Raw genomic sequence first — 23709 nt, forward strand, 5'->3', positions numbered from 1 at the left:
TCGATTTGAGCATAGTTGATTTCACTGTCTGAGAGATCTGGAAGCGTAGCTGATGGGCTTTCCTTCTTGCAGTAATACTGCGCCTAGTCCGTACTTTGACGCATCCACTTGTAGTCTGAGCTCTTTGTTGGGGTCGAAGTAGGCAAGAACTGGTCCTGGTTCTCTGGTGATTAGGTCTTTCATTTTCTGAAATGCTGGGTCATGTTTGTCCCACAGGAACTCATTGGATTGTTTGAGCAACTGACGCATGGGTGCGTTGATTTCGGAAGCGCTCGGGGCAAACTTGGCCAAGTAGTTAACCATGCCTAGTACTGTCTCTAGCTCTGCGCGGTTCTTCGGTTGCTCCATCTTCTTGATGGCAGAGATTTTCTCTGGATCCGGCTTAATGCCATCAGTTGAGAGGGGATGCCCGAAAGAACTGATCTCGGTAGATCCGATTATGCTTTTCTCAGGGTTGAGCCGGATACCTTTCTCCCGTGATCTTTGTAGCATTGCACGGAGGATCCGTCATGTTCCTCTCTATTCCTGCCATAGAGGAGGATGTCATCTACGATTGAGACTACTCCGTCGAGGCCTTCATAGGTTTTGTCGATCTTCCGCTGGAATTCATCTCGAGCAGAGAAGACCAAATGGTAAACGCAGAAATCAGTAGCGTCCAAATGGTGTGTTAAACGTTGTTAGCTTAGATGACTCTTCCGTGAGCTTGATAGTCCAGTATCCTGATCGTGCGTCCATTACACTGAAGTAACGTGCTCCCACTAGCTTGGGTGTGATGTCATCTAGCGTTGGTAGAGGGTAGGGAGGGCGTTTGATAGCCTTGTTCAAATCTCTGGGGTCGAGACAGACTGAGCTTGCCTGTACGTGGTTTCTCAACCACTACCAACGCCGTTTCCTGGACGATGATTTCTGTATTCTCCATGCTCTGCAGCGCCTCCTTCAGGCGACTATGTAGAGCAAGGGGTATCCTTCTCGGTGGGCAAACCACAGGGGTTGCTGCTGGGTCAAGGTGAATGGTGCATTCACCTGGGAATAGTCCGATTCCTTTGAAAAAGTCAGCAAACTCCTCCATGACTGTCTGCTTATCAACTGGTGCTGTCAATGATAGTACTAGCTTGACAAGGTCCATGTCTAAACATGACTTCAGACCTAGCACTGGAGGTGCTCGAGTGTCAATGTAAAGGTCCAACATCATTTCGCTTTCTTTGTCCTTGCATTTCATCACACATGTGCCTTTTACAATGAGCTGCTCACCCCCATAGCTGGTCAGTCTGCGTGAGGTGGGCTGTAGCTCACACTCAGCCTTCAAGCTGTGATACTCACTCAGAGGAATTACATTAACCTGAGCTCCAGTGTCTAGTTTAAACTCAAGCTCTGTGCCCTATTTACCTATCTCAATATCTGCAAAGGCTTGCTCAGTCTCTGAAATCGGTTTTTTCTGTGACAGAGAATCAATAAACAGTTCCTCTGCATTTGGCTCTCTATCTGGCATTTGGCTGTCACTCACTGTGTGTACTGCTTTCCAAAAACAGTTCTGCAAACTTTAGCAAAGTGGTTCCGTTTACCACATTGCCTTCCTTTGGCAGGGCAGTGCTCCTTTTCCCCATGCACCTTGTTTCCACAATATCGACAGTTTTTGAAGCGTTTTATGTCTGTGTCGCTCATTTTTAGAACTCTGTTCTGAAACACGCTCTCTGGGCGGTGTTCTTTGGTGTGTGTCTATTAACTGCGTGCACTGTCTGTTCACACGAGCTGCTCGTGGCGCCGGTTATGGTTTTCAACTGTGCTTGGGCTATCTCGTGCGATCTAGCCATGTCCATAGCTTTGTCCAGCGTTAGCCCGGACCCAACATTCAAAAGTTTCTCTCTCACTTCAGCTGAATGTATTCCAAACACGATGCGGTCTCTGACCATCTCATCTTTATCTGCATAGTCACAGTCTTTTACCAGCAGTTTTAACTCAGTCATGAACTGTTCAAACGACTCACTAGCTCCTTGTACTTTCTCCTGAAACTTGTACCTAGCGAATATCGTATTTGTCTTGGGCATCACATATGATTCAAAACAGTCAAAATAACTTTTCAGTACCTTTGCTTCATCCGCGGTGAGAGACCATGTGTTAAAAATGTCTCTCCCTTTTTCTCTGATCCACAGGAGTAGGTAGCTGCATCTTTCTTCCTCCCCTTTGCTTTTCAGCAGCCCCGAGAACATCAACTCCACATGTTGCTTGAACTTGCACCATTCTTCAGGTAAGTTGAAAGATTCCCAATCTATTCGAGGCAAGGGAGCTCCAACGATGTCCATTTACAATCCCACTTCTGACACCATGTCTTGTTTTACACACTTAGTGTAAAAATAATAAATTGCAGGACAACGGAGTATTACAGTTTAACTCTTATTAAGCATTAGGTCCGTGATCTTACTCATAGCAGCACCAGTGGGGAAAAGCCTGGCATCAGGACCTATAGCCTGGGTCTTCAAAACAATAGTAGTCCTTACAGATGCCTGCAGGCCAATGACAACTCAGCATGTGATCACGTGAATAATAGGTATTCCTTACAGATGCCTGCGGGCCAATGATAATTCAATATGCAAATGTTACAAACCTTAAGCTTAAAAACAGTTCTATCCATTGGAAAAAGCTATTTTTCTAGTCCAGTCCCAAAGGAGATTAGCCTTTTCAGGTGCCCCCTCCACTGAAGTTGGTTGAAGACCAGCTTCACCCTTTCTGGATACCAGTCAAGCAAAAAATCTGGGAAGATTAGTTCTGGCCTAATCAAGCGAGATTTTTTTTTTTTTTTTTTTTTTTTTTTAAAACACACATTTCAATGCCATCACCAGGATTTCAATAAAAATGTAATAATCATTGGCATCATTTTTTCTGCTGTGTCCAGTTGAAATGTGAAAAATCTCCAGTTACAGATTTTGTCTTCTCAAAGTGGATTTGTGGTGGAGCGAATGTTTAGCTGCTTCACACAGGAAGCACCAATGACCGTTGTGTGATGGCAGCCAAATGGAGATATAGCGCCATTCCTGGTAGTTTAGTGAGCTTATGTAGTGGATCACAAGTCACACAAACCAGCAAATTTACAGGTTCTATTCTAGCTCACGCAGCCAGAAGCACTGCAATTGACTGCAACTCCCAATCCCTTGGTTTGCAGAGGGAGATAAACCCAATTAGATTAGCATCAGTATGCTTTGTAAGCCAGAGTAACAATACTCATTGTTTGTATAAAAGTATTTCCTCTATCCTGTCCCCAGCTACGCTTCTGTCCTTGTAAATATTAAGCTTACCCATGGAGGTCAGGAAACTCCAGTATTTATGAAGTAAGAGGGACCCCTAGTGGCATAAAATTACTAATCATCAAGAGGTCGGAATTAACAAAACATGAAATTGTTCAACTAGAAACATTATAGTTCAATTAGAGAATTGCTTTCTCTGGTTACTACAATTTCCAGTTACCCACAGTAAACAGTTCTTTAAAATGTACTGCTTAGACTGTCCTTTTTTATTCCAGTAAAGTCCAAAGTGTCAGCTGTGGCTCAGTTGGTCGCACTCTCGATTCGGAGTCAGAAGGTTGTGGGTTCAAGTCCCACTCCAGAGATTTGAGCACAAAAATCTAGGCCGACACTCAAGACTTAAAAGACTTACATTTATATAGCACCTTTCACAACCACTGGACATCTCAAAGCACTTTACAGCCAATGAAGTACTTTTGGAGCATAGTCACTGCTGTAATGTGGGAAACGCGGCAGACAATTTGCACACAGCAAGCTCTCACAAACAGCAATGTGATAATGACCAGATAATCTGTTTTTGTTATGTTGATTAAGGGATAAATAATCGGCCAGGACACAGGGGATAACTCCCCTGCTCTTCTTCAAAATAGTACCATGGGATCATTTTTTCTTGTAATTTTTCCACTCCTTTCCCCCCACCTTTCCTTTTGTTTCGCTCACACCTGGCAGCTATCCCTTGCCCTGCTAGTACACTTTACACCCAATCTCAGCCTATTACCATCTCGTCTAGCGTCTAACACCTTTTGTCTCTTTTTTACTTCTTTTGTTTCTTTTATCCGATCGCAGCCCTGCCTCCGATCTATCTTTTCTTTCCAGTTTTGAAGGGTTCGACCCGAAACGTCAACTCAAATTTCTGTCCACAGATGTTGCCTGACCTGCTGAGTTTTTCCAGCATTTTCTGTTGTTACCATGGGATCTTATATGTCCACCTGAGAGCGCAGACGGGGCCATGGTTTAACATCTCATCCAAAAGACAGTGCAGCACTCCCTCTGCACTGCACTGGAGTGTCAGCCTAGATTTATGTTCGAAGGAGGAGATTTGGGGGGGGGGGGGGGGGGGGCGGGGGCAGAATTTGGTTCGAAGGAAGAGATTATTGGATTGGGGTGGTTGGCAGAGGTTCGAAGGAGGGGGTTGGAATTTGGCTCGAAGGAGGATGAGATTGGATTGCCGGGGTGGTGGTGTTGGCGGAGAGAGTGTCAGGAACTCGGGCAATGGTGGGGGGAAAAAAGAGAGCCAGGAACTCGGAGATAAGATCACTAACTTGTTCTTCTACCCCCGCACCACATTCTCCCTATTGTTCTTTCCTCCTCCCCCTTGCCCTGTCTCTGTAGATGCATTGCTGGTCATCTTCCAGAACTCAATAGACTCTGGAACAGTACCCATGGATTGGAGGATAGCTAATGTTACCCCACTATTCAAAAAAGATGGTAGAGAAAAAGCAGGGAATTATAGACCATAAGCCGGACATCGGTACTGGGGAAAATGCTAGAGTCCATTATAAAAGATGTAATAGCAGAGCACTTGGAAAGCAGCGACAGGATCGGACAAAGTCAACATGGATTTACAAAAGGTAAATCGCGCTCGACTAATCTACTGGAATTTTTTGAGGATGTAACTGGTAAAATAGATAAGGGAGAACCAGTGGATGTGGTGTATTTGGACTTTCAGAAGGCTTTCGATAAGGTCCCGCACAAGAGATTAGCGTGCAAAATTAAGGCACATGGGATTGGGGGCAAGGTATTGACTTGGATAGAGAACTGGTTGGCAGACAGAAAGCAAAGAGTTGGAATAAACGGGTCATTTTCCCAAGTGGCAGGCAGTGACTAGTGGGGTACCGCAAGGATCGGTCCCATGACCCCAGCTGTTCACAATATATATTAATGATCTGGACGAGGGAATTGGATGTAATATCTCCAAATTTGCAGACGACACAAAGCTGGGTGGGAGGGTAAGCTGTGAGGAGGATGTCGTGAAACTCCAGTACGATTTGGACAGGTTGGGTGATTGGGCAGAAACATGGCAAATGCACTATAATGTGGATAAATGTGAGGTTATCCACTTTGGTGGCAAAAACAGGAAGGCAGATTATTATTTGAATGGCAATAGATTGGGAGAAGGGGAAGTGCAAAGAGACCTGGGTGCTCTTGTGCACCAGTCGCTGAAGGCAAGCATGCAAGAGGGTTCGAGTACAGGAACAAGGATGTCTTGCTGCAGTTGTACAGGGCCTTGGTGAGACTGCACCTTCAGTATTGTGTGCAGTTTTGGTCGCCTTATCCGAGGAAAGATGTTCTTGCCATGGAAGGAGTGCAGCGAAGATTCACCAGGCTGATACCTGGGATGGCAGGAATGACGCATGAGGAGAGATTGTGTTGATTGGGCTTATGCTCACTGGAGTTTAGAAGATCAAGAGGGGATCTCATCGAAACCTATAAAATTCTGTCAGGCCTGGACAGACTAGTTGCAGGAAGGATGTTCCCAATGGCTGGCGAGTCCAGAACCAGGGGTCATAGTCTAAGGATAAGGGGTAAGCCATTTAGGACTGAAATGAGGAGGAATTTCTTCACCCAGAGAGTGGTGAACCTGTGGAATTCTCTGCCAGAGGGCAGTGGAGGCCAGTTCATTAAATATATTCAAGAAGGAGTTAGATATATTTAAGGTTAAAGGGATCAAGGGATATGGGGAGAAGGCAGGGACAGGGTACTGAATTTGGATGATCAGCCATGATCTCATTGAATGGCGGAGCAGGCTCCAGGGGCCGAATGGCCTACTCCTATCTTCTATGTTTACTTGCTTAAAACCTGTTACATCTCCAACTTTTTAAACAGTTCTGATGAAAGGTCATCAATCCGAAATGTTAACTCTTTCTCTCTCCACAGATGCTGCCTGACCTGCTGAGTGTTTCAGCATTTTCTGTTTTTATTTCTGTCCTTAGTGCTGTTGCATTACCGATTAATAAATCCAAAACCTGAACAAGATTTAAAAGCTTTAAAAGGCTTCAGAGAGCGAGGTAAGGCCTCAGACCGCGGATGTCAGCGGGAGGCGCGAGCAGGAAGCTTTAAAAGGCTTCAGAGACCCAGGTAAGGCGTACCAATCTCCAGTCTCCAAAGTCAGAGGGAAGGAGAGAGGTAAAAAGTAATCCAAGTGTGACGTCACTAGAAAGCGGGTAAGTGATTGGTTGGTAAGTATTTACTCTCTCTCCTTCACAAAACTTAAATTCTGTGGTTTATAGTTTCTAGGGTCTCTGTGGTGTAGCGGGGACTGCTGGCAGGCAAGTGCCCTTGAGTATATCATAAAATTGGTGGTATTGATTTAATTTAAATTAATTAAAGGGTAAGTCATGTCAGGACAGCCCAGCCCCATGTTGTGCTCCTCTTGCTCTATGTGGGAAATCAGGGATGCTGCCTGTGTCCCCGACGACCATGTGTGCCAGAAATGTATCCAGCTGCAGCTACTTGTAGACCGCATTGCGGTGCTGGAGCTGCGGATGGATGAGTTTTGGAGCATTCGCGATGCTGAGGGGGTCGTGGATAACACATTTAGCGAGTTGGTCACAGCGCAGGTAAGGGCTGCACAGGCAGAAGGGAAATGGGTGACCATCAGACAGAGCAGTAGAGGCAAGCAGGTAGTGCAGGGGACCCCTGTGGCCATCCCCCTCTCAAACAGATATACCGATTTGGATACTGTTGAGGGGGATGACTTAGCAGAGGAAGGCAGCAGCAGCCAACTTCCTGGCACCAGGGGTGCTTCTGCTGCTCAGGAAGGGAGGAAAGAGTGGGAGAGCAATAGTGGTAGGGGATTCTATCGTAAGGGGAACAGATAGGCGTTTCTGTGGCCGTAGACGTGACTCCAGGATGGTATGTTGCCTCCAGGATGGTATGTTGCCTCCCTGGTGCCAGGGTCAAGGATGTCACTGAACGGCTGCAGGGCATTCTGAATGGGGAAGGTGAACAGTCAGAGGTCGTGGTTCACATTGGGACCAATGACATGGGTAGGAAGAGGGATGAGGTCCTGCAGCAAGAATTTAGGGAGCTAGGTAGCAGATTAAAGAGTAGGACCTCAAAGGTTGTAATCTCTGGATTACTCCCGGTGCCACGTGCTAGTGAGTATAGGAATAGGAGGATACAGCAGATGAATGCGTGGCTAAAGAGTTGGTGCAGGAGGGAGAGCTTTAGTTTCCTGGATCACTGGGCCTGCTTCTGGGGAAGGTGGGACTTGTACAAGTCGGACAGGTTGCACCTGAACCAGAACGGGACAAATACCCTTGCGGGGAGGTTTGCTGGCGCTGTTCGGGGGGGTTTAAACTAAAATGGCAGGGGGTTGGGAACCTGAGCAGGGAGACAGAGGAAAGGGAAACGGGGATAAAAGCAAAAGATAGGAAGGAGAAAAACAAAAGTGGCAGTCAGAGAAATCAATGGTTTAAATCAAACGTGGCCACAGTAAATAATAATTCTAATAGGTCTAAGAGCATTAAAAAACAAGCCTGAAGGCTTTGTGTCTTAATGCGAGGAGCATTTGTAATAAGGTGGATGAATTGGCTGCGCAAATAGAGGTAAACAAATATGATTTGGTTGGGATTACGGAAACGTGGCTCAAGGATGGCCAAGACTGGGAACGCAACATCCAGGGGTATTCGATATTCAGGAAAGATAGGCAAAAAGGAAAGGGAGGTGGGGTAGCATTACTGGTTAAAGAAGGGATTAACACAATTGTAATGAAGGATATTAGCTCTGATGATGTGGAATCTGTATGGGTAGAATTGAGAAATACTAAGGGGAAAAAAACATTAGTGGGAGCGGTATATAGACCTCCAAACAGTAAGGCGGAGGTTGGGGATGGCATTAAAAGGGAAATTAAAGAAGCATGCAATAAGGGCACAGCAGTCATCATAGGTGGCTTTAATCTACATATAGATTGGGCCAACCAAATTAGTAACAATACTGTGGAGGAGGAATTCCTGGAGTGTTTACGGGATGGTTTCCTGGACCAATATGTCGAGGAACCAACCAGAGATCAGGCCATCTTAGACTGGGTATTATGTAACGAGAAAGGATTAATTAGCAATCTTGTTGTACAAGGCCCCTTGGGTCGGAGCGATCATAATATGATCATTCTCCATCTTAATGAAAAATTCAAAGTAGTTGACTCAGAGACTAGGGTCCTGAATTTAAATAAAGGAAACTACGATGGTCTGAGGAGCGAGTTGGGTAGGATTGATTGGGGAATGGCACTCAAAGCGTTGACGGTGGATAGGCAATGGCAAACATTCAAAGACCGAATGGATGAGCTACAGAATTTGTTCATCCCAGTTTGGCATAAAAATAAAACAAAAAAGGTGACTCAACCATGGCTAACAAGGGAAATTAGGGATAGCATAAGATCCAAGGAGAGGACATACAAATTGGCCAGAAAAAGCAATAATCCTGAGGATTGGGAGCAGTTTAGGATTCAACAAAGGAGGACAAAGGGATAATAGAATATGAGAGTAAGCTTGCAGGGGGAACATAAACTGACTGTAAAAGCTTTTATAGGTATGTGAAGAGAAAAAGACTGGTGAAGTCAAGCGTAGGTCTCTTGCAGTCAGAATCAGGGGAATTTATAAATGGAGAACAAAGAAATGGCAGACCAACTAAATTCATACTTTGGTTCTGTCTTCACAAAGGAGGACACAAATAACTTCCCAGAGATGCCGGGGAACATAGGGTCTGATGAAAGGGTGGAACTGAAAGAAATCAGTATTTGTAGGGAAATGGTGTTAGGAAAATTGATGGGACTGAAGGCCGATAAATCCCTAGGGCCTGATAATCTACATCCCAGGGTACTTAAGGAAGTGGCCCTAGAAATAGTAGAGGCATTGCTGGTCATCTTCCAGAACTCGATAGACTCTGGAACAGTACCCATGGATTGCAGGGTAGCTAATGTTACCCCACTATTCAAAAAAGGTGGTAGAGAAAAAGCGGGGAATTATAGACCGGTAAGCCGGACATCGGTAGTGGGGAAAATGCTAGAGTCTATTATAAAAGATGTAATAGCAGAGCACTTGGAAAGCAGTGACAGGATCGGACAAAGTCAACATGGATTTACAAAAGGTAAATCATGCTTGACTAATCTACTGGAATTTTGAGGGGATGTAACTGGTAAAATAGATAAGGTGTATTTGGACTTTCAGAAGGCTTTCGATAAGGTCCCGCATAAGAGATTAGCGTGCAAAATTAAGGCACATGGGATTGGGGGCAAGGTATTGACTTGGATAGGAGAACTGGTTGGCGGACAGAAAGCAAAGAGTTGGAACAAACGGGTCGTTTTCCGAGTGGCAGGCAGTGACTAGTGGGGTACCGCAAGGATCGGTCCTAGGACCCCAGCTGTTCACAATATATATTCGTGATCTGGGCGAGAGAATTGGATGTAATATCTCCAAATTTGCAGACGACACAAAGCTGGGTGGGAGGGTAAGCTGTGAGGAGGATGTCGTGAAACTCCAGTACGATTTGGACAGGTTGGGTGATTGGGCAGAAACATGGCAAATGCACTATAATGTGGATAAATGTGAGGTTATCCACTTTGGTGGCAAAAACAGGAAGGCAGATTATTTGAATGGCAATAGATTGGGAGAAGGGGAAGTGCAAAGAGACCTGGGTGTTCTTGTGCACCAGTCGCTGAAGGTAAGCATTCAGGTGCAGCAGGCGGTTAAGAAGGCAAATGGTATGTTGGCCTTCATAGCAAGAGGGTTAGAGTACAGGAACAAGGATGTCTTGCTGCAGTTGTACAGGGCCTTGGTGAGACCGCACCTTGAGTATTGTGTGCAGTTTTGGTCACCTTACCTGAGGAAAGACGTTCTTGCCATGGAAGGAGTGCAGCGAAGATTCACCAGGCTGATATCTGGGATGGCAGGAATGACGTATGAGGAGAGATTGTGTCGATTGGGCTTATACTCACTGGAGTTTAGAAGATTGAGAGGGGATCTCATCGAAACCTATAAAATTCTGTCAGGCCTGGACAGACTAGGTGCAGGAAGGATGTTTCTGATGGCCGGGGAGTCCAGAACCAGGGGTCATAGTCTAAGGATAAAGGGTAAGCCATTTAGGACTGAAATGAGGAGGAATTTCTTCACCCAGAGAGTGGTGAACCTGTGGAATTCTCTGCCACAGAGGGCAGTGGAGGCCAGTTCATTAAATATATTCAAGGAGTTGGATATATTTCTTAAGGCTAAAGGGATCAAGGGATATGGGGAGAAGGCAGGGACAGGGTACTGAATTTGGATGATCAGCCATGATCTCATTGAATGGCGGAGCAGGCTCGAAGGGCCGAATGGCCTACTCCTGCTCCTATCCTATCTTCTATGTTTTAAGATTTGTTGGCATCCACAGATGGAGATATATGGAAAACAATATTGATTTAAGCTGTATGGCATAACGGAATTTTACAGCACAGAAGGCCATTTGACTCATTGCACCTGGTGAGAGCATCTATCCAGTGTCATTCCCCTGTACATCACCTATATCTTTCTACTTTTCCCAGTATTTATGTACTTGTATTCTGCTTCCATCAAAGTAACCCTGTGTTTTTTTTTTTTTAAATCTCCTAACCTCTCCCTTCATTTTTTGATGGCCATAAACTTATGCCCTCGAGTTATCAACTAACTGACCAGTACAACAGGTGCACAGAGAAACAGGCCATTTGGTCCACGATGGCATTTATACTCCACAGAAGCCTCCTCCCACCCTACTTCATCTAACCCTATCAGCATATCCTTCTATTCCTTTCTCACTCATATGCTTATTAGCTTTCCCCTAAATGCATCTGCTCTATTTACCTCAACTACTCCTTATGACAGCATGTTCCACATTCTTACCAGAGTAAAGAAGTTCCTTATACTTATGACCTCTAGTTTTGGACACACCCACAAGTGGAAACATTTTCTCTATGTCTACCCATCAAACCCTTTCATCATCGACTTCTTAAACTCCTCTCCAATCTCCTCCACACTCACCAACAAGTGCGAGGAGCTCATGGACTTTTGTTTAAGATGGAGACCATCCGATCAGCTGCCTCTGCCATTTCCCTTCCTTCACCTAGCCCACCGGCCAAACTTCCTCCAAGGTTCCCCCCTGCCGTAGCCCTGAACTTGCATCTTTCCCAGTTTCTCTCCGATCTCCCCTCTTGACCTCTCCACGCTCATCTTGTCCACAAGACCCACTTCCTGTTCCCACTAAACTGCTGACCACCCAACTTCCTTTCCTGGCTCCCACGTTAGCGGACATTGTTAATGGTTCTCTCTCCTCGGGTACTGTCCCCCTTTCCTTCAAATCTGCCGTCATCACCGCTCCTCAAAAAACCAACCCTTGACCCCTCTGTCCTTGCAAATTACCACCCCATCTCCAATTGCTCTCCAAAGTCCTTGAACGTGTTGCTGCCTCCCAAATCCGTGCCCATCTTTCCTGGAACTCCATGTTTTATGATGTTAAAGGCGCTATATAAATACGAGTTGTTGTAGTAAAGACCGCCATCGGGTCATTCATCAGTCTTTTTTCTAGAGAAAAGTCCCAGCCTGTTCAATCTTTTCTGATAAGTATTATCCTCAGTGTTCTGGTATCAGCCATGTAATCTTTCTGCACCTTCTCCAGTGCCTCTAGATCCTTTTATAATATGGAGACCAGAACTGTGTCCAGTACTCTGAAGTGCGATCTAACCAAGGTTTGATACAAGTTTTACATAACTTCCCTACTTTTCAATTCTGTCCCTCTAGAAATAAATCCCAGTGCTTGGTTTGCTTTTTTTGGTCTCATTAGCCTGCGTCACTACTTTGTGATTTGTGCATCTGTACTCCTAGATTCCTTTGCTCCTCTAGTCCATTCAGACTCTTAGCCAAGCAGTTTGAGGCCTCATTCTTCCTACCAAGATGCACCACCTCACACTTATCTATATTGAAATTAATTTGCCAATTACACACCAATTCTACAAGCTTATTATTGTCTTCTCTATTTACTTAATTAAAAACACTCAAATTTTGAACAACTCTCTCTTTGTTCTAATAGAGGCCCTGGCTTCTCCAGTCTCTCCACCCAACTAAAGCCTTTCCGCCCTAGCATCATCTTTGTGCACCCTTCCTAAAGCAAGACGCTCACAAGTGGGCACAATATTCTAACCGTGGCCTAACCAATGATTGCATAGATGTATTATTGCCATAGATGCATTATCCCCACTTTGCTTTTGTACACTTATGCCCTTATTTATAAAACCTGGGATCCCATAAGCCTTTTTTTGTTAATTAAAAAACCTTCAATGTGTACCTCATCCAATGAGCAGTGTTGTCTAATAAGTTAGCCATGTGACTGAGAATCCACATTTGCCTAAATGCATTTGATTAGTAAACTTATAAAAAACCTCATTAAAGCATATGCTCAATATTCATTCACACGCATGTATTTCAACCTTTTTCTGCGTTTGTTTGTAAAAACGCAAGAGGAAAGCAGAGTGTGCGAGTATTTTTTGTTCACAGTGCTTTATTTCCTTGGTTACTGAATGGTGGTAGATATTTGTTAAGTAAATATACACATGTACAGGAAACTTTGTTATATCCGGCACCGACGGGACCGAGCTGTTGCCGATCTAGCAAAACTGTCGGACATACAAAGTTAATGTTGAAGCATACGGAGGTTTTCATCTCCGTATCTGACAACAAACACTGTTGCTTAGCAACAGCTTGTAAACAGTCGGGCCCCTTGGAAGCATCTCTGTAGCTTAGCAACAGCTTCAGGAGCGACTTTCCAGAGCCCGACTGTTAAAAACAAAGCCACGAGAAGAAAAAAAACCCTAACAAAACAGCTCCTGATTTCTGCCGGTAGATCGAGGTTTCCGGACATACAACCTCCGGATAAACCAAAGTTTCCTGTATTCTGCGAGTGTACGCAAGGCATTTTCTACTAAAATTTGCACATGTCTAAAATGGCATTGCTGTAGCCACACCTTCGGCTAGTCAGTCAGTGACTTCTATTGGGTTCAGATGCTTTAGTGTTGCCCAAGTGCTTCTGCTCTGCAGGATAAAACAATGTATCCAACATCTAGCCAGGAGATTCAGAATTATATAAAAAAAAAAGTACTATAGTTCGCAATTCCTTTTAGACTTCAGGTTCACACCAATTCACTCCCACTTGTTCAAATTTCATACAGAAAATTGCAAATCAGAAGCCAAGAAAAATCAAAATAGAAAGCAAAATTATTTCCCAACCCCTCCACTTTAAAATGCTAACAGCAACTTATTTTTATACAGCACCTTTAACATAGTAAAACATCCCAAGGCACTTCACAGGAGCAATTATCAAACAAAATTTGACACCAAGCCACATAAGGAGACATTAGGACAGGTGACCAAAGCGGTAGGTTTTAAGGAGTGCCTTAAAGGAAAGAGCGGCGGAGAGGTTTAGGGAGGGAATCCCAGAGCCTGTGGCCTAGGCAGCTGAAGACATGGCTGCCATGGGTGAAGCGAAGAAAATCAAGGATGCCTAAGAGGCCAGAGTTGGAGGAGCGCAGAGATCTCAGAGGGCTGTAGGAGGGAGGTTAGAGATAGAGAGGGATGAGGCCATGGAAGGATAAGACAACAAGGATGAAAGTCTCAATGCTCACACATTAAAAAAGATAGGAAAAGTTAAATGATGCTCTTTATTGCTATCCAGCAACCACTGTTGGAATGCAAGTCTACGCACAGCATCAGGTCTGGATGCAGTATCCAATAGTCAAATAACACCCCGCCTTCTCAAAATCCCCATGACAGCTATCACACATACAGGAAATCCCTACAAGGGATCTCACACATACAACCACCTGGGCATGGCAAAAGGCGGCAGAACCATTCCCCAACATGGTGTCAACTGGTAGGAGCCCTTTTTTCTTCTGTGTTCTCTAAGAAGAGAAATCAGTCACATCCTAAAATACACATTACATGCAGAACCAGCAATTTCTTCAAAAGTGTTAAGCCGGTCAGGGAAATATGGACTAATATTAGAAATACATAATCTGCTTGCATTAGAATTTTGTATATGTGCTATGGTACGATGGGATAGAATCAGGTTTACATATTAATTGGGGGAAAAAAATCCATGTTGCCCCACTGTACCCAGCTGTTAAGGCAAGATATTGATACACTTAACATCGTGATGCACTTATCAACATCGTGATGCAATTATTACTATGTTTTATGCTACAGAACGAAAGCAAGCCAAAATAAATATACGTTGAAATCCTGCTTCGATATTATGAATGGGTACAGTGCATTGAGGGAGCACTGCACATTACCAACATCGCAGAAAGCCTCACGTCAAATACAATACGGGGGTAATTCAACGCAAACTTGGCCTTTAAGCAGCATTCAATAAACTCAATTTTGTTTCAACATGGTAGTTACCCATCAACTCTCATGAAAAAACTTAAATCCCAAGATCAAAGTGATGTTTTCGGCAAGCAGACCAGCCTCAAATTAAGACAGCAGAAACACGAGACAGGATCGACATTAAAAAAAAAAAATTGCATTAAATGACTTATTACCAAATAAAAGTTGCTCTGTCGTAAGAGCAATCCTAGTACGTGTGCTGATTAGCTAGATCAGAAAACAAGATGATACTATACACCACATGGGTGATGCCAAACTACAGTTCATGACATTGGGCAAATTTCCTGTAGTGTATGTACCTTTATAAGAGAGAACGACTTTAACAGCTCCTGTATACTGTAGTACCGGCAGTGACCACACCTGTATATAAGCCTTGAGCATGCCTCTGTACCCCAGTCTTGAGATTACCCTACTCCAGTAAATTGTTAATTTACAGCATCCGTGTGGTTATTGAAAATCATACTCTCAGAATCACGGATCTAACATTTCCCTTAATCAACATTACATAAGAAATAGGAGCAGCAGTAGGCCATTTGGCCCTGCTCCGTCATTCAATGAGATCATGGCTGATCTTCTGCCTCAACTCCATTCACCGGCCCTATCGCCATATCCCTCGATTCCCTTACTAGTCAGAAATCTATTGACTTCTGTTTTGAATATACCCAATGACTGAGCCTCCACAGCCCTCTGGGGTAGAGAATTCCAGAAATTCACCACCCTCTGTGTGAAGAAATGTCTTCTCATCTCAGTCCTGAATGGCCTACCCTTTATCTTGAGGCTGTGGCCACTGGTTCTAGACTCCCCAGCTAAGGGAAACATTATCCCAGCATCCACCCCATCAAGCCCTGTAATAATTTTGTATGCTTCAATGAGATCCCCTCTCATTCTTCTGAATTCAAGCGAATACAGGCCTAGTTTACTCAATCTCTTCTCATATGACAGTCCCGCCATCCCAGGAATCAATCTCGTGAACCTTCGTTGCACTCCCTCTATGGCAAGTATATCCTTCCTTAGGGAAGACAAAAATTGTACACAGTCCTCCAGGTCACAGTCCTATAGGGCGTAAGACTTCTTTACTCCTGTACTCAAATCCTCTTGTAATGAAGGCCGGCATACCATTTGCCTTCCTAATGGATTGCTGCACCTGCACATTCACTTTCAGTGACTCATGTACAAGGACACCCAGGTCCCTTTGAGCATCTGCATTCCCCAATCTTTCACCATTTAGGAAATACTCTGCCTTTCTACCAAAGTGGATAACTTCACATTTATCCACATTATATTCCATCTGCCATATTCTCACCCACTCACTGAGCCTGTCGAGTCCCCCCTGGAGCCTCTTCACAACTGACAGACACCTAGCTTTGTATCAGCAGCAAATTTGGAAATGTTACATTTAGTCCCCTCATCCAAATCATTGATATAGATTGTGAATAGCTGGGGCCCAAGCAATGATCCTTGCGGTACCCCACTAGTCACAGCCTGCCATCCTGAAAAAAAACCCGTTTATCCCTACTCTTTGTTTTCTGTCTGTTAACCAATTCTCAATCCATACTAGTATATTACCCCCAATTCCATGTGCCCTAATTTTGTTCACCAACCTCTTGTGTGGGACCTTATCGAAGGCCTTCTGAAAATCCAAATACACCACATCTACCGGTTCCCCTTTGTCTACTCCACTAGTTACATCCTCAAAGAACTCCAGTAGGTTTGTCAAACAGGATTTCCTTTTCATAAATCCATGTTGACTCTGCCCAATCTTACTATTAGTTTCCAAGTTCTCATTTCTTGCATCTTTTATAATAGATTCCAGCATTTTCCCCCCCAACTACTGATGTGAGGCCAACAGGTCTGTCGTTCCCCGTTTTCTCTCTCTCCCTTCTTTCTTAGATAGCGGGGTTATATGTGCTATCCTCCAATCTGCAGGAACCATTCCAGAATCTATTGACTTGTGGATGACAACAATGCATCCACTATCCCAATGGCCACCTCTTTCAAAATCCTAGGATGTAGGTCATCCGGTCCTTGGGATTTATCAACTTTTAGTCCCATTAATTTTGCTAGTACTGTTTTCTTACTAATAATAAATTTCTTCAAGTGCCCCATTCTCACCATATCCTTGGTTCTCTCATTTTTGGGAGGTTTTTTGTGTCTTCCTCCGTGAAGACAGAAACAAAAAGTATTTATTTAATTTCTCTGCCATTTCCCCATTATAAATTCTCCCATCTCTGACTGTAAAGGACCTACATTTACCTTCGCCAGTCTTCTCCTTTTCACATACCTATAGAAGCTTTTACAACCAGTTTTTATATTTTTTGCTAGTTTGTGCTCCTATTCCATTTTCCCTTTCTTTATCAATTTCTTGGTCCCCTTTTGCTGATTTCTAAAAAGATCCCAATCCTCAGGCTGACCGCTTTTTCTGGCAACTTTATAAGCTTCCTCCTTTGACTTAATACTAGCTTTAATTTCTTTTGTTAGCCATGGTTGGATCACTTTTCCTTTTGGGTTTTTATGCCCTAGAGGAATATATGTTTGTTGCAAATTATACATTATTTCATTGAATGTTAGCCATTGTATGTCCACCTTCATACCTTTTGGTGTAGTCTCCTAATCAACCATGGCCAACTTGTCCCTCATACCCTTGTCCCCAACACTGTGCAGTTATTTCTTGTTTTTCCACCGCCGCCGCCCCCCCCCCCCCAACCTCCCCATGCATAGCAATGCACACTAGAGTATGGCATCATGACTGACACTCTTTGGAGGACCTCATCCAAGTGATTCTTCTTCACAGGTGCTCTTGGAGAAAAAGTCTTTGCAGCGCTGTGCAACCACACCAAGCCCAACATTACCCTAGATAATTTTAATCCTTTTTAGACCAAGTAGCATCCCACAGAGGAGTTAACTCAGTTAAATTAGGGATCAGAAATAGAATGCCATACTGTACATTTTACTCATTTGTCTATCAAGGAAGAGCAAAGTCATTCTTTGTTGCATTACCATAAACTCATTCGCAGCCCAGCAAGGCATTGCATTTTTTGTTTTAAGGAAGAAAGTGCTGTGATTCTTTATATTTAATGTGGAAGTGAAGGATGGAAATGAAGGATGAGGAAGTGAAGAGAACCAATTTATAAAAGACTTCCAAGTCATATGCCCAGTAACCCAGCGAAATCAAGAATCCACTCGTACCTGGGTCCCCAGCCTGGATTATTAAACTTAAGTTGCCATCAATTATATTCTAAATTCACAAAAAAAGTTTGCCATCCATTATATTCTGAATTTCACAAAAAGTCACTGAAAAACCATATATACACTAGATCTTTGACAGAACTAATAAAAAACATTAAGTACTCAACGATTTGCTATTCTTATATTGAAATCAATTGAGATTTCAAGGTTGAATTCAATGCTTATAGTGCCCACTGGTTCAGCTGCTGTAGTTAACTCGGTGAACAGAAAAAAAAAAAGCACGCTATAACTTTAAAAACATTTTACATTTATCACTCACAATCTGGTAAATTTTTATTCACAAGCCACTTTCCAAATCTTCCAATTTTAGGCAACTTTAATAGAAATAAAACTAAAGCAACAAATACCTAGAACTATCCTCCAGCATCACACATTATACCCATGACAAGATCAGTGGGTACACTAATGTATTCACACTAAACAAAAAAAGGTTGAACAATTCAATCAATCTTATTGTTCAGTAAAGAGCCCAGATTGTAAACCAATGCAGTATCTACAGCTCCTCCAACAGTTTAATGCATGAGATATTAGAGATACAGACCAGCAAGTTACCAAATTCAATGCTAAGGCATCAGTAGGGTGTCACAATTAGTCGGGGGACTACGGAGACAAAGGAGGAGAAATGCAAAAAATTGCCATAGTTCACCAGCTGAAGTACTGAGTCCAATTCTGGGCACCACACTTTAGGAAGGACATAAAGGCTTTGGAGAAGGCACAGAAGAAATTTATTAGAATGGTTCCAGGGATTAGAATAATGTGGATAGACTGGAGAAACTGGGGTTGTTCTCCTTAGAGCTGTGAAGGCTAAGAGGAGATTTGATAAAGGTGTTTAAAATCATGAACTGTTTAGATCGAGTAAATAAAGGGAAACTGTTTCCAATGGCTGAAGGGTTGATAACCAGAGGGCACAGAATGGCAAAAGAACCAGATACATGAGGACTTTTTTCTTTAAAACTATAAACGCAACAAGTAGTTAGGAATGCACTGCCTGGTAGGGTGATGACGGATACAGATTCAATAGTAGCCTTCAAAAGGGAATTGGATAAATGCTTGGAGAAAAAATTGCAGGGATATGGGGATAGAGCAGGGGAGTGGGACTAACTGGATTGCTCTTTGAAAGAGCCAGTACAGACCCAATGGGCCGAATAGCCTCCTTCTGTGACGTACTATTCTATGGTTCTGATAATATCTTGGTCATAAACAGACCAGGGCGGAGACGATATGAAAGAGCCCAAAGTTGAAGTTGGAGGCCCTGTGATGGGCTGAAGTCAACTTCTAGTTGGCTTGGGACACCCATGAACCAGTGCCCAATTCAGAGGCAGTTGTGGAAAGGCAGATGGTCCAGGGTCAGAGCATCACTGGGCTGCTGCTGGAGATTGTCCAGTGGAATCAGAGGGCCAAGAAGTGGAAACAACCACGAGCCAAAAAAACAACCCACGGAAGCAGTCCAGGTATCATAATACAGGCAGTCTGGAGAATATAGCCTCAGTAGAAAGTGGCAAAGTTGGAGGACACAGAAAAGCCAAGAAACCAGTGAGAAATAATAATGTTTTCAAAGACTTTAATTGAGCAACTCCTCATAATAACTGACAAACTATCTACTCACATTTAGTCACAACTGTTCCTTCAACATACAGACTGATGTACAAATGGTCACATGAAGCCGTATTTTAGTGCACTGATCTTTATAAGCAACTTCCTTATAGCAAACGTTCTGAAGACTTTAAACCATACTGCCGCCTTTAGATTTATTTTTACACCAAAATGTCTATGTATTTGAGATACCTTACCTTTCAAATCAAAAGACCGATTGCCATTGATGACATCTTCATTCATTAGGCCAGCCTAAATTGAAAACAAAATACAGCCATCAATATTTACTAACAAAGAAATTTGAATTCAGAAATCAATAAACATACTTCAAACAGCAAGATACCTACCATATCAGTGAAAGATGGAATAATGACAACGGGTTCCGTTCCCAGTTCTGCATCCCAGTCTTCGGTCATATTGAGGTAGGTAGGCTACTTATCCACACTGCAACTGCGGTCCAAACAAAAGTTGCAAAATAAGCAAATTTATTCTTTGACGAGAATCATACAACTTACCGCACAGAAGGCTATCGTGCCTTGCAAGTGCAAGACTGGAGTTGCTGGAGCCATTTACTTCAATCTTATTCCCCTGCCCGTCCCCTAAATCCTCTATTCTCTCTTTTCAAATAGTATCCAATCCCTCTTAAATTATATTACAGCCTTCATCTGAATGGCCACTTACAGTAAAGCATTCCAAGCAAGGGACCGCAAGGATGTCTGCATCACCCGTGCCATGACAGGAGCTGATGACTGCTGGACAGACCACCGCCTAATCCGCTCTGTCATCTCCATCAATGTAGCCCCAAAACAGTGGCGGCAACAGGAGCGCACGTCAACCCAAGCACCCCACCCTTCAACCACCGTCTGCCCCACCTGTGACAGAGACCGTAGGTCCCGCATTGGACTAATCAGTCACCTGAGAACTCATTTTTAATGTGGAAGCAAGTCATCCTCGGTTCCGAGGGACTGCCCAAGAGGAAGTGTTGAAAGCTGGCACACTAGAACTAGATCTCTCTCTTCCCAACAGCCCCCCCACGCCAAATTGTTGCTGTGCAACTATAACAAGGCAAACAATGCAGTAAAGTCAGACACATTCCATCCACAAAAAAATATATAACCTAGCCAATTACTTCATCAGTCAGTCAGCTTCCAATCAGCAATGGTACCGTCAGTAGTTGCCTCCTCACCAATAACTTGCTCACTGATGCTGTACAGGTTCTGCCAGAACCACTCAGCTCCATACCTCATCATATTCTTGATCCATACATAGATACAAGGGGGGAATGTCACGATAGGCAAGTAGCTGCCCAGGATATCAAGGCAATACTCAATGGAGAATGGCACCAAGGAGCCCCAGCAAAAAACTGAGGTCAAATGAAATCCTTCCAGTGACTGGAGGTCTACTTGACAACATGCAAAGATATTGGGCCGGATCTTGCTTGAAAAGTAATGGCGTGTCAATGATGCACAGGCAAAATCGGCCAGCAAGTCCAGGGGATGAAGAAACACGCTGAGTTACGAATCTCCAGAACTTGCTGGTCGATTTATACCGCTCTGCTGTTTGCTTTACAACCAGCATCTCATCCTCTCCATTATTTTCAAGAACTTGTTGGATTTGTACATTAATCTCAGCACAGAAAGTGAAGACTAGTAATGAACAGTACAAGTACCTTAACAGACCCAGAAACTGAACAATTGAAACTGCGGAGTCTCATTCTTACGGGTGATAACTTGTTCTTAGAGATTTTTTAAAATGCCAATTCTTTTCTCTCTTAACCAATCTTTCTTTCCCTCTATTTCTGTACCCGATTCGACTCAATTTACCCTCCTTCTCAATCATTCCTGTTTCTTTCTCAATCCTTAAACCTCATTGGTTAAGGAGATACACTGTTGGTTCCACTGTCCGAGGTCCCAGATGCTCCGTTGCCCTTGCCACACCATTATTAGCTCATACTTCCAGTTATGGCGAAAAAAAATTTGAGCTGAAGGGTGCAGAAAAAAGTCTAGTAATGGGGCAAACCGCCAGATGCCCCATTCCAGCAAGATCTGGCCATCCATCCAATTAAATTCTTGCAAGACGTCACTGGAATATTCAAACACTTCTTAAAATGATCCCCTGAGTTTTTGCCTCCACTACCTGGGAGTCAATTCCAGACATTGATCACTTTTGTGAAGAATTTCCTGACATCAATCCTAAATTTACCTTTTACTAGTTTGAATCAGTGTCCCATCGCCCTACTCTCTGACCACAGCACTATGCAGTTTGGTTAGGACTTGCATTCTACTTTCCAACAATGAGCAGCATTTTGCACTTGTCTGTATTACATTCAATCTCCCAATGTTCTGCCTACTTGCATACTTTATTCAACTCATTGTAATTTGTGCAGCTTCCTCCAAATCCATTGCTCATCCTAGTTTGCTTTCATTTGCAAAATTCACAAATTTGCCTTTGGGTTCTGATCGTCAATTATATAAATTAGAAACAGTAGTGGTCCCAAAACCAAGCGTGGTAGCACCCCATGCAGTACTCTATCCACACCTAACATATGCACCACTCGTGCAGAGTAATGACCAGCTTGAATAAGATAAAACACAATCACCTCTCCTTTTCCTTCAACAGCACCATCACTGCCAAGGCGTCACCCCCACCCCACCACCTTGAGGATCACCACTGACCAGAACATACGTACATATGAATTAAGAGCAGGCCACTCGGCCCTTCGAGCCTGCTCCGCCATTCAAGATCATGGCTGATCCGATTACTCCACATTCCTGCCTACCCCCGATAACTTTTCACCCCCTTGCTTACCAAGAATCTATCTACCTCGGCCTTAAAAATATTCAAAGACTCTGCTTCCACCGCCCTCTGAGGAAGAGAGTTCCAAAGACTCATGACCCTCAGAGAAAATTTCTCATCTCTGTCTTAAATGGGCGACCCCTTATTTTTAAACAGCGACCCCTAGTTCTAGATTCTCCAAGAGGAAACATCCTCTCCACATCCACCCTGTCCAGACCACTCAGGATCTTATATGTTTCAATCAAGTCACCTCTTATTCTTCTAAACTCCAGCGGATACAAGCCTAGCCTGTCCCACCTTTCCTCAGAAGACAACCCACCCATTCCAGGTATTAGTCCAGTAAACCTTCTCTGAACTGCTTCCAGCGCATTTACATCCTTCCTTAAATAAAAGGAGACCAATACTGTACACAGTACTCCAGATGTGGTCTCACCAATGCCCTGTATAACTGAAGCATAACCTCCCTACTTTTGTATTCAATTCCCCTCGCAATAAACAAAAGCATTCTATTAGCTTTCCCAATTACTTGCTGTACCTGCATAGTAACCTTTTGCGATTCATGCACTAGGACAGCCAGATCCCTCTGCATATCAGAGCTCTGCAATCTCTCACCATTTAGATAATATGCTTCTTTTTTATTCTTCCTGCCAAAATGGACTTTACATTTTCCCACATTATACTCCATTTGCCCACTCACTTAACCTATCTATATCCCTTTGTAGCCTCATGTCCTCTTCTCAATTTACTTTCCTACCTATCTTTGTGTCATCAGCAAATTTAGCAACCATCCCTTCATCAAGTAATTTATATAAATTGTAAAAAGTTGAAAACTGATCCCTGTGGCACACCACTCGTTACATCTTGCCAATCAGAAAATGACTCATTTATGCCTACTCTGTTTCCGGTTAGCTAGCCAATCTTCTATCCATGCCAATGTTACCCCCTACACCACGAGCTTTTATTTTCCACAATAACCTTTGATGTGGCACCTTATCAAATGCCTTCTGGAAATTTAAGTACAGTACATCCACCGGTTCCCCTTTATCCACAGCACATGTTACAACCTCAAAGAACTCCAATAAATTGGTTAAACATGATTTCCCTTGTACAAAACCATGTTGACTCTGCCTGATTACTTTGAACTTGTCTAAATGCAAAGCTATAACTTCTTTAATAATAGCTTCCAACATCTTCCCTATGACAGATGTTAAGCTAACTGGCCTGTAGTTTCCTGCTTTCTGTCTCCCTCCCTTCTTGAATAAAGGAGTTACATTTGCTATTTTCCAATCTAAATGGAACCTTCCCCAAATCTAGGGAATTTTGGAAAATTAAAACCAACACATCAACTATCTCACTAGCCACTTCTTTTAAGACCCTAGGATGAAGTCCATCAG

At 43.4% G+C, this 23709-nt stretch overlaps 1 protein-coding gene across 9 annotated transcripts in view; it reads right to left on the reverse strand.

Moving 5' to 3' along the window:
• The window catches only part of ddx4 (DEAD (Asp-Glu-Ala-Asp) box polypeptide 4), a 145488-nt gene that overhangs the window by 85088 nt on the left and 36691 nt on the right, over nt 1–23709 (reverse strand). For all 9 annotated transcript variants that reach the window (XM_085972001.1, XM_085972022.1, XM_085972015.1 and 6 more), the window contains exons 2-3: nt 19867–19969; nt 19717–19771 (exon numbers count right to left, since the gene is read on the reverse strand). In XM_085972001.1, coding sequence (XP_085828127.1) covers nt 19717–19771; nt 19867–19935 — 124 coding nt within the window. In that variant the 5' untranslated portion in view covers nt 19936–19969. The remainder of the gene's footprint in view (nt 1–19716; nt 19772–19866; nt 19970–23709) is intronic.

The sequence above is a fragment of the Somniosus microcephalus genome, chromosome 2, assembly GCF_052327205.1.
Source record: "Somniosus microcephalus isolate GS21.2 chromosome 2, FLI_Smic_1.0, whole genome shotgun sequence".
NCBI lineage: Eukaryota > Metazoa > Chordata > Chondrichthyes > Squaliformes > Somniosidae > Somniosus > Somniosus microcephalus.